At 35.0% G+C, this 12963-nt stretch overlaps 1 protein-coding gene across 2 annotated transcripts in view; it reads left to right on the top strand.

The window, feature by feature from the left end:
* The window catches only part of GABRA1 (gamma-aminobutyric acid type A receptor subunit alpha1), a 51502-nt gene that overhangs the window by 14242 nt on the left and 24297 nt on the right, over positions 1-12963 (top strand). For both annotated transcript variants that reach the window (NM_001135440.1, XM_009241249.3), the window contains 3 exon segments: positions 2965-3032; positions 10393-10613; positions 12840-12922. In NM_001135440.1, the coding sequence (NP_001128912.1) occupies positions 10459-10613; positions 12840-12922 (238 nt within the window). In that variant the 5' untranslated portion in view covers positions 2965-3032; positions 10393-10458.

Consider the following 12963-nt stretch of genomic DNA (forward strand, 5'->3'; position numbering starts at 1 on the left):
AAAATATGTTTTTCCTAAAATAAGTATGTGGTTTGCTACAGAGGAACAGAAGCATTTACAGTTTTACTCATCATTGTATTACTGTTACCTAGAAGAGTGCCTAAGTGGCACATGGAAAATGTTTAATAAACATTTAATACTAAATTAATGCACTCAATAGATGCCTCTCAAAGTGTTTTGGCACCAGAGTGTTATTTGAACATCACTCCAATGCTATGCAGTCATTTGAGCAGGTATTATTTCTTCATTCAAAATGTAAGAATAGAGATTCAGAGAGATTAAAGGATTGTACCTAAAATCACATAGCTTCTTCTCGAGGAAAATCAGAGTTTAAATCTGAGTGTTTAGATGCTTTATCTATTGTGCTTACTACTTATTTTACTACTCTGCTTTTCTCATTTTTGCCTCCAGTACTAATCTCATCTTTTCAAATTATCGCTTCAAAACATATGTTATTTCAAAACTTATCAGCAAGATATCAATATTGTAGAAAATTCCCAGGAAAAACAGATTAACTGTTGTCTGGGAGTTAGGGAATGTAATATAGTATTTGTATATATATATACACATATACAGTGTGTATATGTATAAGTGAGGATGTGGTTTGAGGAAAATGATTAAGTTTATACTTGAATAGAAAGTGGGTGTTAGACCATTCTTGAATTGCTATAAATAACTGAGACTGGGGTAATTTATAAAGAAAACAGGATTTATTGGCTCAGTATTCTGCAGGCTGTACAAGCATGACACTGGCATCTGCTTGGCTTTTGATGAGGGCCTCAGGAAGTTCCAATCATGGTGGAAGGTGAAAGGGGAGCAGATGTATCACATGGCAAAAGCAGAAGTGAGAGAGAGAGCCACACACTTTGAAATGACTAGATCTCATGTGAACTCGGAGATAGAGAGCTCAATTATCACCAAGGAGATGGCCCAAGCCATTCATGGGGATCCACCCCCAAAATCCAAACACTTCCCACCAGGCCCCATCTCCAAAATTGGGGATTAAAGGTCCACAGGATATTTGGGCAGGGACAAATATCCAAACCATATGAGTGGATTTATGTGGATGGTGGCATTCCAGGAAAGGAAATTTTACTTGTTTTCATATCTTTCTGAGTTTTTTAAACTTATATTTTGAAGTTTTTTTTCTAACAACACAATGTATTATATTGTTATATACGCCTCAAGCGTACCCTACAGCTTTTGAAATATCTTAGAGTAGCAGTCCCAAATAATTTGGGGAAACATGGGTAAACAAGGTTGACCATATTTATTTGAGACATGATTTCTCAGAGACATTAGGATGTTAATGTTTTCAACAGTGTTAGATAATTATAAGAGTTTTCCAGCCACATAAACTTCCCCCCTCGCTGCCCCGCCACTGGACACTTGCCAAGAGCTGATGACAAATCAAATGAAAGAATTTCTTGGGTATGTGGCAAAGGAGATATATTAGAGGGGAACGTATGAGGAGGGGTTTATTTTCATTGTCATAAGCTATGTTCTCATTTTGAACTTTTAAAAGGGTAAACTGCAGGTAATTCCTACATCAAGGGGCTCATTTAAGCAGTTTGAAGTCAATTAATTTTTTTGTGCAAAAAATATTGTATTGTTATTGAAGGGAACATCTCTGATTCAAAATTATTTCTTTAGCTGACTTACACATTATGTGTAGGGTATAACATGACCTTCTAGGGATACATTTATACTGACAGTCTTAACTCTTCACAAGTAAATTGCTAAGGGAAAAGGGCCAGCTCTTGATTTCTAAAGGAAATCATCATTTTATAAATTCAAGGGAATTTATAAAAGGTGAATCACCTTTTTTATGTTATATGCCAGAGATACAAATACCCTGGCATATAAATATTTGTACATGGCTAGAAAGACCCTCCAGTTGTTTATGCTACTCTTGGAAAATATATAGTATACTTCAGCAAGCCTTATTAACTCTTTAAGGACTGAAGAGTACATTTTATAAATGTTTGTTTTCTTGCACTAAATCATAACTGAGTTATCCAAATTATTCCCCAGGAAAAGTATAAATTAAAAAATTTTAAAAAGTAAATAAAATAAAATAAAAATAAATTTAAAAAAATAAAAAAGTAAACGAACTGTTAAAGATACTGGACTGCATTTTTCAGAGCTAAAGATGAAAATTATAAAGTCATGTTTTTCGTTTTCACCCCTCAACAAATTGTTCCTTTTCTGAAAGCATTGTTTTTCTATTTCTTGGAGAATGGCAGTATTTCTCTGGAAATGTCTGTGTTGAGTTGTCATAGCACTATAATTAATATGCTTTATTGGTTGATATATGTGGCATCAGAGAATAATATAATAAAATCACATGGAATGTGAAACAGAATATATAAAGTGAACTTTTTCTGTGCCATAATATTTTCTTCTCATCCTGAAAATTGAAGAGACTTATATATGATGTCATATTTTCCCCAGGGAATAATTGGATAACTCAGTTATGATTTAGTTCAAGAAAGCAAACATTTATAAAACATACTCTTGAGTCCTTAAAGAGTTAATAATGCTTGCTAAAGTACACTATATATTTCCCAAGAGGAGCCTAAATACCTGGAGGACCTGTCTAGCCATGTAAAAATACTTAAGCTTAAGCTATACCAACATGCTAATGTATTTTCATTACAATGTGAAGCAGTTTAGTAACATTTAGGCAAGTATGTCCACTCTTGAAGAATTCATTAGGCAGCAGCTGAGTTTTCCATAAAGTCTGCCTCCCAAAGTGGCATATTTAGGCTTCATTCTCCATAGAAAATATTAACTGTGAAATTTTATGTGTAAGCAGTAAATTATCAGGACTACACAGTGGACCAATTTTAGAAATAGCTAATCAAAGCCAATCAATTTCTCATTTGGGTGTGAGTATGTGGTGGTGAGATCTAATAAGGACGGTTGATAGACACTCACTCGCCCAATTTCCTGCTTCAACAGAGCGTGTAACCGAAGTGAAGACTGATATCTTCGTCACCAGTTTCGGACCCGTTTCAGACCATGATATGGTAAGTGGACACTTTATTTTTGGTTTTCTTGGAGAATTTTTAAAATTTAACTTTTCAAAGAAAAATATAAACTAAGTTTTTAGGGAGCAACCTGAAAAGTCTTGGCTATACTTTTGTGTCTTTCTGTGTGTAATATGTAATATGTAATATAATATTTATACAATAGAAAAATACTCATTTGCATTCCAGATCAGACCTATTTCCATGATTTTCAACCACTGCAGTCATCTTTTTTTAAAAAAAAAATATCTAAAATGGTTGGTTTGCCTTGGTTAATACCCTGCAAGCCATACAGTATGAGTTACGTTTCATTTTAGTTAGCAGGCCATGTTGATTCAAGGATGCTGTTTTCAGGTAACTAGAACTGTTATAGAATGGCCGTAAACCTTATGATTTCTAAATTATTTTTGGTTACTAAAAACTAAAAGGAAATGAGTGTAAAACTTGGCCAGAATTAGACAAAAATACTTAAAATACACCACTAGGTAACATTCTGCTTCATTGCAAAAAGCATTCATTAAATTATTATCCAGAATGGAAATACAATGAATCTATACCTGCTCTTTTTTTCCAATCCAAATAAATTAACATGAATTTCTCTTCTGTCTGATGGGAGTTACAGAGCTCTACAGAAATTATATAATATTCCTGAACTAATAACAGCCAAGGTTCTATATAAGCAAAACATCATAAAGTGGTCATGGAAACATACCATTATGAATATTTCAAAGATATATTAATTGAATACTATTTTTGAAATGCCTCATGTTAGCACCAGCTTACTGTAAAATATTTTGATTTCAAAATAGCTCACAGAGGGTAACAATAAAACTTACAGAAAATATGAATGGCAGAGTAAAACCCTGACAAGTTCTGAGGTAAAACAAACAAACAAGCAAACAAAACTATATTTAATCTGGTGTTTTCACAATTGTATTTGCCCAAGACCTTTTTGTCATTTGACCCCTGTTTATATTCTGTAGAACTAATATTCTGTGAAGTGAACATTGGGAAATTCTGGCCCAGAGGATAATCAGATATTTTAGATTTTAAAACAAGCTTTGAAATATGCCAACTGGACAAAGAAAAATACGTGGAGTATATAAGAGGTAACAGAGTGGCAACTAAGAATGCAGATTTCTGAACCAGATTGCCTGGTTTATAATGTCAGCTACTTCACATAGAAGGGTATATCCTTAGGGAAGTTACTTAATATCTCTCCGGATCAGTTTCTTCATGTATAAGGTGGGATTAATAATGCCACTTAACAAACTTTAGCCATTACTAATATGCAAGAAATATAATATGAAAGTCAATCATACTCGTGAATTTATGCATCTTACAATTTATTTTGTAATTATGGTCAGTCTGTAGACCACTTTATTGAAATAACATGTGATACAATGTATTTTACTAAATTGACAACTCTCTGAGGACCCATGATTCTCTCATGTTGGAACTCAGTCTTCCCACACTATTCTCTCATGATACTTTTATAATTAAGAATGCTTATTATGTCCCAGTCATGTTTAAGGTCAAATACAAACTGTTCTGCCTGTATTCCCATAAATGATTTTGCCACTCTCTGTCACTTGTTCCCAATATTAACTATTTGTTTTAGTCCTGCTTTCTGCGAGGCAGTACAGTTTGGGGGCTAGCAGGGCTGGCTCTGGGATTCAAGCTGGTTGAATTCAAATCTCACCATCAGCAGCAGCATGACCTTGAACAAATTGCTTAAGCTTCTAAGTCTCAAAGTCTTTCAAATGTATATATGACTATAGTTGCCTATTCCTGCAACATTTTTATAAGTTTTAAATGAGATGTGCAAATAAAGTGTCTATCAATGGTGCTCAATAAATGATAGCTATTATTATTTTTACCTTGAGCCATGCAGTAAGTAAACTTATCATGCCATGCAGACCTCATGGAAATTTCTTCTTCTCTTTACCCATCTAAATCAAATACTTCTGCAGAGGCCCAAATCAAGACCCAAATGCTTGATGAAATCATTTTTATTAGTCCAATAACAAATTGACTTTCCGTTTTTGTATTCTAATCACATGTATTGACCATAAAATATCTTTTAGCTTTCGGCCACATATATAGCACTGCTTTGTAAACTTATTTCTCTTATTTATAAATAAATATCTTATTTTCTTAAATTGTTGCCAAACATGTAAAGACACATGTGTTTCACATCTTTCACAGTATTAGTTCATTGTTATTTTAGAGTAAATGTTAAATCACTCTTTTCTTGGTGATAGGTTTAGGAGCCTATAATATTAAAATAAATGAGGTCTTGAGGGACCTAATAAGTTATACCCTCTTTCCTATCTGTGTTCTGAAACTTTGAGATATAAGACAATAGAGTAGAAGGCATGGGGAATTAAAATGTCATATATATTACTAATAATGATGATATTACAGAATGTGACTTATATCTGTAGACAAGTAGATTTGCAGAGATTAGGCACCAGAATCAACCAGATTAACCCACCCAGTCATAGGCAGTGTTGACTTTCCTTTGCTGGGCTGTACATTATGCATGTAAAACCTCCAGCATGGAAGAGCACAGGAGAATTTTTCACTCTTATAGGCAGCCAGCAGCCAAATGGAAAAGACAAGAGAAAAGGACTGAAAGAGGTAAAACTGATGTCTTTTTCCAAATTAACGTATCAGATTATATCCCCTTCCTTCCTTCTTTTTTCCCCAGTAGAAGAGTGTGAGGGAATTGGGAGCATGCAGAAGTTTCCTTTTTCTCATTGATGAAAACATCAAGAGCGGGCATGCAACATTCAAAACATCACATACTGATGGCAATACTCATCTTACTACTTATAATAATGTAAAATTTGCTTAATGGCCATTCTATCTCAGTCTCTGTCACCTGGCATGGTGCATCACAGAGTCAATATCCAATAGGAGTTGTTAAAGGACAAAGCCCAAATGAAGCCACAGGCGATCAAAAGCTTTTCTCTTTTCTTAAAAAATAGGTGGCATGCCTTTGAGTTATTGCTTCAGATTAATTGTGATTTCATAAACCAATGCTGGAGTTTTTAAATCTTAGAAGAGGCTTTTTGATACACCTTCAAACCTGTGATTATAATCTACATTTTATATATTACATTTGGTCAAATATCAGGAATAAGGAACAGCGTGTCCAACCAACAGTATTCCCTATTGCCTAAAACCTCTCAACAAGACAATGTTTCAATTGCTCTGTCAAAGAATCAAATTAACCATAGGTCTGCCACTGGTTTGCTAGTAGCTGGTAGAAATTGTACCTGACCACCTTGCTTTAGAAGATTAATCATTTAAATTACATTATAGGAGAATTGTGTACAAGAAGAAGCACCATGATTTAGAAGCAGTCAAAATTAGAAGGCAGAAAGACAAAGCTATTTTTCAAAATGGAAGAATTTTGTAGCTTTTAAAGTGAGAACTAATAAATTAATCTATATTAATAACATAACAAGATTTAATGCTATTGAATGCTTACAACACATTAGGCACCATGCTAAATGCTTTCTAGATATTTCATCTAATCCTCGTGCAAACCTTTTAGCTAAGTATTATTGTCTACATTTCCTGGAGAAGGAAAGTGACCTGCTGGCTAAGTGTAGCAACTTGAACCCAGGTTATTTAGCCCTAGAGACTCCATAGCCCCCAAGGCATCTGACTTCATCTGGAATAGCAAACAAAATTAGGACAACTCTCTAACTTTATTTTAAAAACCATTAATTGGCAATCAAACAGAACATTCCCAGGGCACTAGGTTCTGACAGAAATATCCAGGCAGTACAATCACAGAGCCTTGTTTTCCATAGTGCTTAAAATGTATTAAGTCAAAGTACACACAGATGGTAATAAATGGCACAGGCAGGAACACTTCAATACAATATTTATTTAGGAACATAGCGGATGTTTTGGCCCAGATCTTCAGACTAAGACTCACATTCTCCAGGGACCTACACTATTGAACAGAGCAACTCAGACTTTTCACTTGAGTGGTGGGGGCTGGAGCCTGGAAACTTGAGCAAATTATTTAGGAGAGCTTTACCTTTGTCCAGCCTCTCTTCCAAGGATTCCCCTCTTTTGCATTTTGTTTTTAGTTAACTTGGTTTCGGCCACCTTCTTACTTTCCTTAGATTTCCTTTCCTACAATCCTTCTAAAGAGAAACACATTTTCATGACCAGCTACATAAAAACCTAATATAAATTTGTGTTGACAAAATAATAAAATGGGAGACAGATAATAATTTCTAACTTTTACTAACAGCTTCCTATGTTCTAGGCACTCTTAAAAGATGTTCTCACAAGTATCAACTCACTTCTCAAGATTGCAGGGTGAATTATCCCACTTTATAGATTAAGAAACTGGGGACTTAGCAAGAGTAAAATAATTACCTAAGGCCACTCAGCAGGTAGGTTCAGAACTTACATCCATAGTCATTATGCTATAGTTCTGCTGCTCGCCTCTCTCTTTTTCTAGCTTCCTTAAGAAGGGGCTTTGGCCAGGCACAGTGGCTCATGCCTATAATCCCAGCACTTTGGGAGGCCGAGGTGGGCGGATCACCTGAGGTCAGGAGTTCGAGACCAGCCTGACCAACATGGCGAAACCCCATCTCTACTAAAAATACAAAATTAGCCAGGCCTGGTGGCGCATGCCTGTAAATCCCAGCTACTCGGGAGGCTGAGGCTGAGCCAGGAGAATAGCTTGACTCAGGATGTGGAGGTTGCAGTGAGCTATGACCACGTCATTGCAGTCCAGCCTGGGCAATAAAGTGGGAAACTCCTTCAGAAAAAAAAAAAAAAAAGGGAAAAAGAAAAAAAGAAAGAAAGAGAAAGAAAGAAAGAAAGAAGGAAGAAAGAAAGAAAGAAAGAAAGAGAAAGAAAGAAAGAAAGAGAAAGAAAGAAAGAAGAAAGAAGAAAAAAAAAGAAAAAGAGGGGACTCTGGCCAATCTTTATCCAGAAGTCCACTCTTGGTCTAATGAACTGTGCCCATGGGGGCAAGGTCATCTTATAGAACTAGCTTTTGGGAACTACCTGCTGCTACCACTACAATCACACAGGGAGAGTTCTCAGAAATGGGAGACCAAATATTTACACCGTTGGTTAGGCAGAAACTAATTTTCATCAACTGCTTTTGTTTCATTTTGTATTTCAACTTCTAACAGTGCAGAAAATGGAAATGAAGATTACCCAGCGAGTGTTGCTCTGTGTGTGTGTGTGTGTGTGTGACTGGTACAGTATTTGAAGGAAGAATGTCCTAAATGAATTTGGGGATTCCATTGTCTGTCATTAGCACAAATAAAGCTGGTGACAAAAATAATAAACATGAACATCAGGATTTTGGCAAGTTTTGACATAATTTTTTGAAATTATTGTCTTTGGGATACATCTTGTCAAAGATTTGGTAATACATCTAGTTTAAGTTTAGTTTATATTTAACATTTATTTTATTTTCATAAAACCTCTTTGGAGCAAGCAAATAAAATGAACCAAAGGCTAGATTCATGGGAACGTGGTCACCTTCGGCATCCTTGGAACTTTGATTTGCAGGTGGCCATTCATTCCTTCTACTGTTGACCAATCTAAAGTCATTCAGTTGGATAGAAACTAGAGCTTATGTGGCTAAGTCCTGAGTAATAGAAAATTTCGTCATATATTATATCCCTACCTCACAAGCTTGTCTGTCATCCAGAGAGGAAAACCTGCACATCCTGAGGTAGATCTATCCGCCCAGTTTTCCTGACAGGCATTGGCACATTGTATCACTTTCTGATATCATCCACAGTCTCCCTTCCCATGGAAAATACTATTCTATGCCCTTCGTACACCTTCATGAGTTTTTCTTGCAGTGCCCAAGCCTAAACAGTCTCTCCTTTGCTGAATTTACTAGGTGCTTAAGAGATGTTTGTTAGTGAGTAAATTCCCTTCATGTATTTATCACAGTGCCTTTCATCTGACACTTCCAGACACAAAATCCTAACCAAGAAACAAGGTAACTTGTCTTGTCTACAAAGACAGTCTGGCACCAGATTACACTTCCTTGTTTCTATCTCAGTAAGCAATTAGTACTATATCTGGTGCATTATAATACATTTAATAATAATTGTTAGTTACTTGATCACTAAGGGCTCAGTAATGCCAAACATGTGCCAGAGAACACACCTTCATTCAACTTTCACCCAGTATTGCTTAAGCCCTTGGAAGGAGACATGTAGTTAAGTTCGTACACAAAACTCCTAAACATGAACATTTTATTTTGCAGGTCCTAATGACGATATGTATAAGATTTAAAAAACACAACTGCTTTGTGATGTAACAGGGCTTAAAGGATTAGGAAAATGTAGTGTGATGTTTTCAAGTTAGTTCTCTTTCTGGTTTGGAGTATACTAAGATTAATGGAGAATGTGGTAATCTCTATTTCAAACCATTGAGCTCCAAATTTAGTGCCAGTGTGGCAAGTACTGCAAGAAAGATGGATATTACCCTTTTCAATTTTAGGAGCTGGTAAGTCACATTGCTTGTTTTCAGATTAGCAGATGTTTGTCTCTGGGTATTGCTATAAGGAATGCTGTGTTTATTCAAATAAATAGATTCCCTGGCTGTGAATGATGATGAGCTTCAAACATTTCTCATGTGGCTTATACACATGTACAATCACAAACACATACTCACACACACCGACACACTCTGCATTCTTATTTTTGTTCTTTTTCTTTTTGAAAAGGATTCAAATTACCAGTAGAAGCAGTTTCTTTGTTTTCATAATCTTCTTTAATGTGTAGGATAATTGAAAGTCTATATACATTATCTGTGAAAAAAATGTTTATTTAGCCAAAAAAAAACATGGAATTTTTACATCCATATTGGAATCACAATTTACCTGGGTGTGGGCATGAGGTTTTCAGAGACAATGAGAGGGCCCCCAAAACACTATGCTTTATCTTTATGGCTGGAATTGTCTAATTTAAACATTTTTTTCTGTGCATAATACCCTCTAACATGAGTTTGTTTTAAAATTGTGATACATTCTATTTCTTCTAGTGCTGCTGTGATAGGGTGGAGGTGGGGTGTTACTTTCCTTTTACATATCTGAGCAGATAATTGGAAAAATTTTTCCGACCAAAAAATATGTCAAGCATTTTAGATATTTTGTTTAAAAAAATCATTACATCAACCAGTGATTCTCCTGACATCAACATGTACATGCTATCACACTTTTACTTCTAAAAACATCACCTAGCTAACATTATACTTCCAAAGTTGCAAAAATTATGCACTGTCTGTGTTAGATATTTGCATTGCAAAATACAGCACAGTGAACTCTTCGTCATTTTCCAAAATTACCTAGGAATATACAATAGATGTATTTTTCCGTCAAAGCTGGAAGGATGAAAGGTTAAAATTTAAAGGACCCATGACAGTCCTCCGGTTAAATAACCTAATGGCAAGTAAAATCTGGACTCCGGACACATTTTTCCACAATGGAAAGAAGTCAGTGGCCCACAACATGACCATGCCCAACAAACTCCTGCGGATCACAGAGGATGGCACCTTGCTGTACACCATGAGGTAAGAATGGCTGCACTGCCATTCATGAATGTTTCTGTACTTCATTCCCTTCCACTTGTAGGCAATCATCAGGCTGATGAGCCATGGTGGAATATTTGCTTCCTTGTTTTTCAACCTTAACAATCTTAAAAATCTCCAACCTGTTCTAATTCCCTCAGTCAAGGATGAAGTATTATTTATGCAAATGTTTATTTGCTTACATCTAGTTTTATTCTTAAATAATTTTCTGTAGCTAGGTGGATTCAATATAAGGAACTTCCTCTCCCTACTATAAAACTCATATATTCCTGCATTCCAGTAAGATCTAAATTTCTAGAAGCCGTCTAATGATCTACATCTGAAAACATTCCTACTAAAAATGAAGTAATAAAAAACAGAAAATATGGAAAGTTACAAAATTCATAAAACACAGATTCATGTAGACATAGGTATTTTAAGAAGTATTTGAATTCACAATGGCGTTGATAGCTAGACGAGAATATAGATACTATTAATTTTGCTCAAACTAAAGACTATGTATACATTTCTGTTTTATAAACATTTTGCCCTCTTTAAGATTGCTGTAAAGCCTAGCATCTATTAAGTGTTCAATACCTTATGATTGAATGAAGGAAACATGAATCAAATAAAGTTTTGAATTTTATATAGAAAAAAAGAGATGTTTAAAAGTATTCCTCATTTATGAGAAATTAAGAATTGTCTGGAACTCATTCTTGAGAGCAGCAGTAATGTATTCCCAGATGACTTGTTAGATACGAGTTTTTTACATTTGGTCAACACTTAGTAATTCAGATTTTTCAATTATTCCTTTGGTACAAAAAGGTAATAAAGGCAAAATCCTCAATTTATGGATTGTGTGCAAGTACAGTAATATTTTGCCTTTGGAGAAAGCTGCCAGAATGCCTAGCTTTTCAAACACAAACATCCAAAGGAAAAGAAAAGAAAAGAAAAAATGCTTCAAGAGACACTTTAGATATTGAGCCAACTAATGAAAATGTAATAGGACTGAAAAAAATCTAAAAGATAGAAATAGAGGACCAATGACACGTGTGTTGAGAACTTTCTAGATTATCTAAGCGGGACCTATTCGTATGTGAAATTTGAAATATTCTCCACCAATGAAATACCCTACACGTGGCTTTGAGCTTAAATCCAGTATCCATTCCTCTTCGATGGCAATTTTCTGAGGAGAGACTTGCATATCCTAAGTAGTTTATTGATTAATGGTTTCTGATGCATGCAGTGTTCTTCATCTGTATCTTTCATCTCCTAAAATTTTCCTTTGCTAATGTGTTTTTACTTTCTTTAATAATTTAATTTAAGAATGCAATTTCATCATTAATTTACAGTTTGTATATTTGCTTTAGTTGGTATTCTAATCATTTAATGATTGATTGGCTATAAATCTCTTACTACGTTTCTTGAGCTACTTGATAATGTGCGTAAATATACTTGCTAAAAATCATATGAAAGGCATGAATATAAATTTCCTTATAATTCTACAAACTGAAAGCAAATATATTTCAGTGAACTTCTTTCTTAGCAATCCAAAAAAACCAAACCAAAACAAGAATAGATTTCACATCCGCAGAACATCCCAGGGACTGGAGAGAAGCACAGCAGAGTCCTAGCTTCGATTAGATGGTGGGTTTGTAAATAAAACCAAATGGTTTGCAAGTAGTGAGATCATATATGGAGACGTTGTATTAATCTTAATCTCACAAAGCTTGAGGACACATCCCCCTTCAGCTTTTCCTTCCTTCTTTTATGCATTTGGTGCTATTTTAGAGAAGGAAGCAGAGAGGGATGCACTTAGAACAGGAGAAATTCTCTTCTCTTCTGTGCTATCCATGTTTTCCTCTCAAGCAAGGATAAAGTAGTATTTACACAAGTGTTTATTTGCTTACATGTAGTGTTACTCTCAAACAATTTGCTGTAGCTGAGTGGATTAGTTAACGGTTGTTTTGGAAAATATTAACAAGCCTTGCCCATTGTACAATATCAGGGGTTGCCTTTTTTCTTAAAGCAAGCAAACAAAAGGATAGAATCCACTCATTATTGTAAATATGTATTTCTAGATCATTTGATTATTAACAGCTCAGCATAACCCTGCAATTTATGCCTGCTTTGTTAATATATTTGCTACAGTTAATAACATTCTACTTGTACTTATCAGGAAGTATCTAACCTATATGGCTCTTGTTTGTATTCTATGTTTCCCTTAAGGCTGACAGTGAGAGCTGAATGTCCGATGCATTTGGAGGACTTCCCTATGGATGCCCATGCTTGCCCACTAAAATTTGGAAGTTGTGAGTAAATTTATATGGATTTTTCTTGATTGTAAGTCATT

The sequence above is a fragment of the Pongo abelii genome, chromosome 4, assembly GCF_028885655.2.
Source record: "Pongo abelii isolate AG06213 chromosome 4, NHGRI_mPonAbe1-v2.0_pri, whole genome shotgun sequence".
Lineage (NCBI taxonomy): Eukaryota > Metazoa > Chordata > Mammalia > Primates > Hominidae > Pongo > Pongo abelii.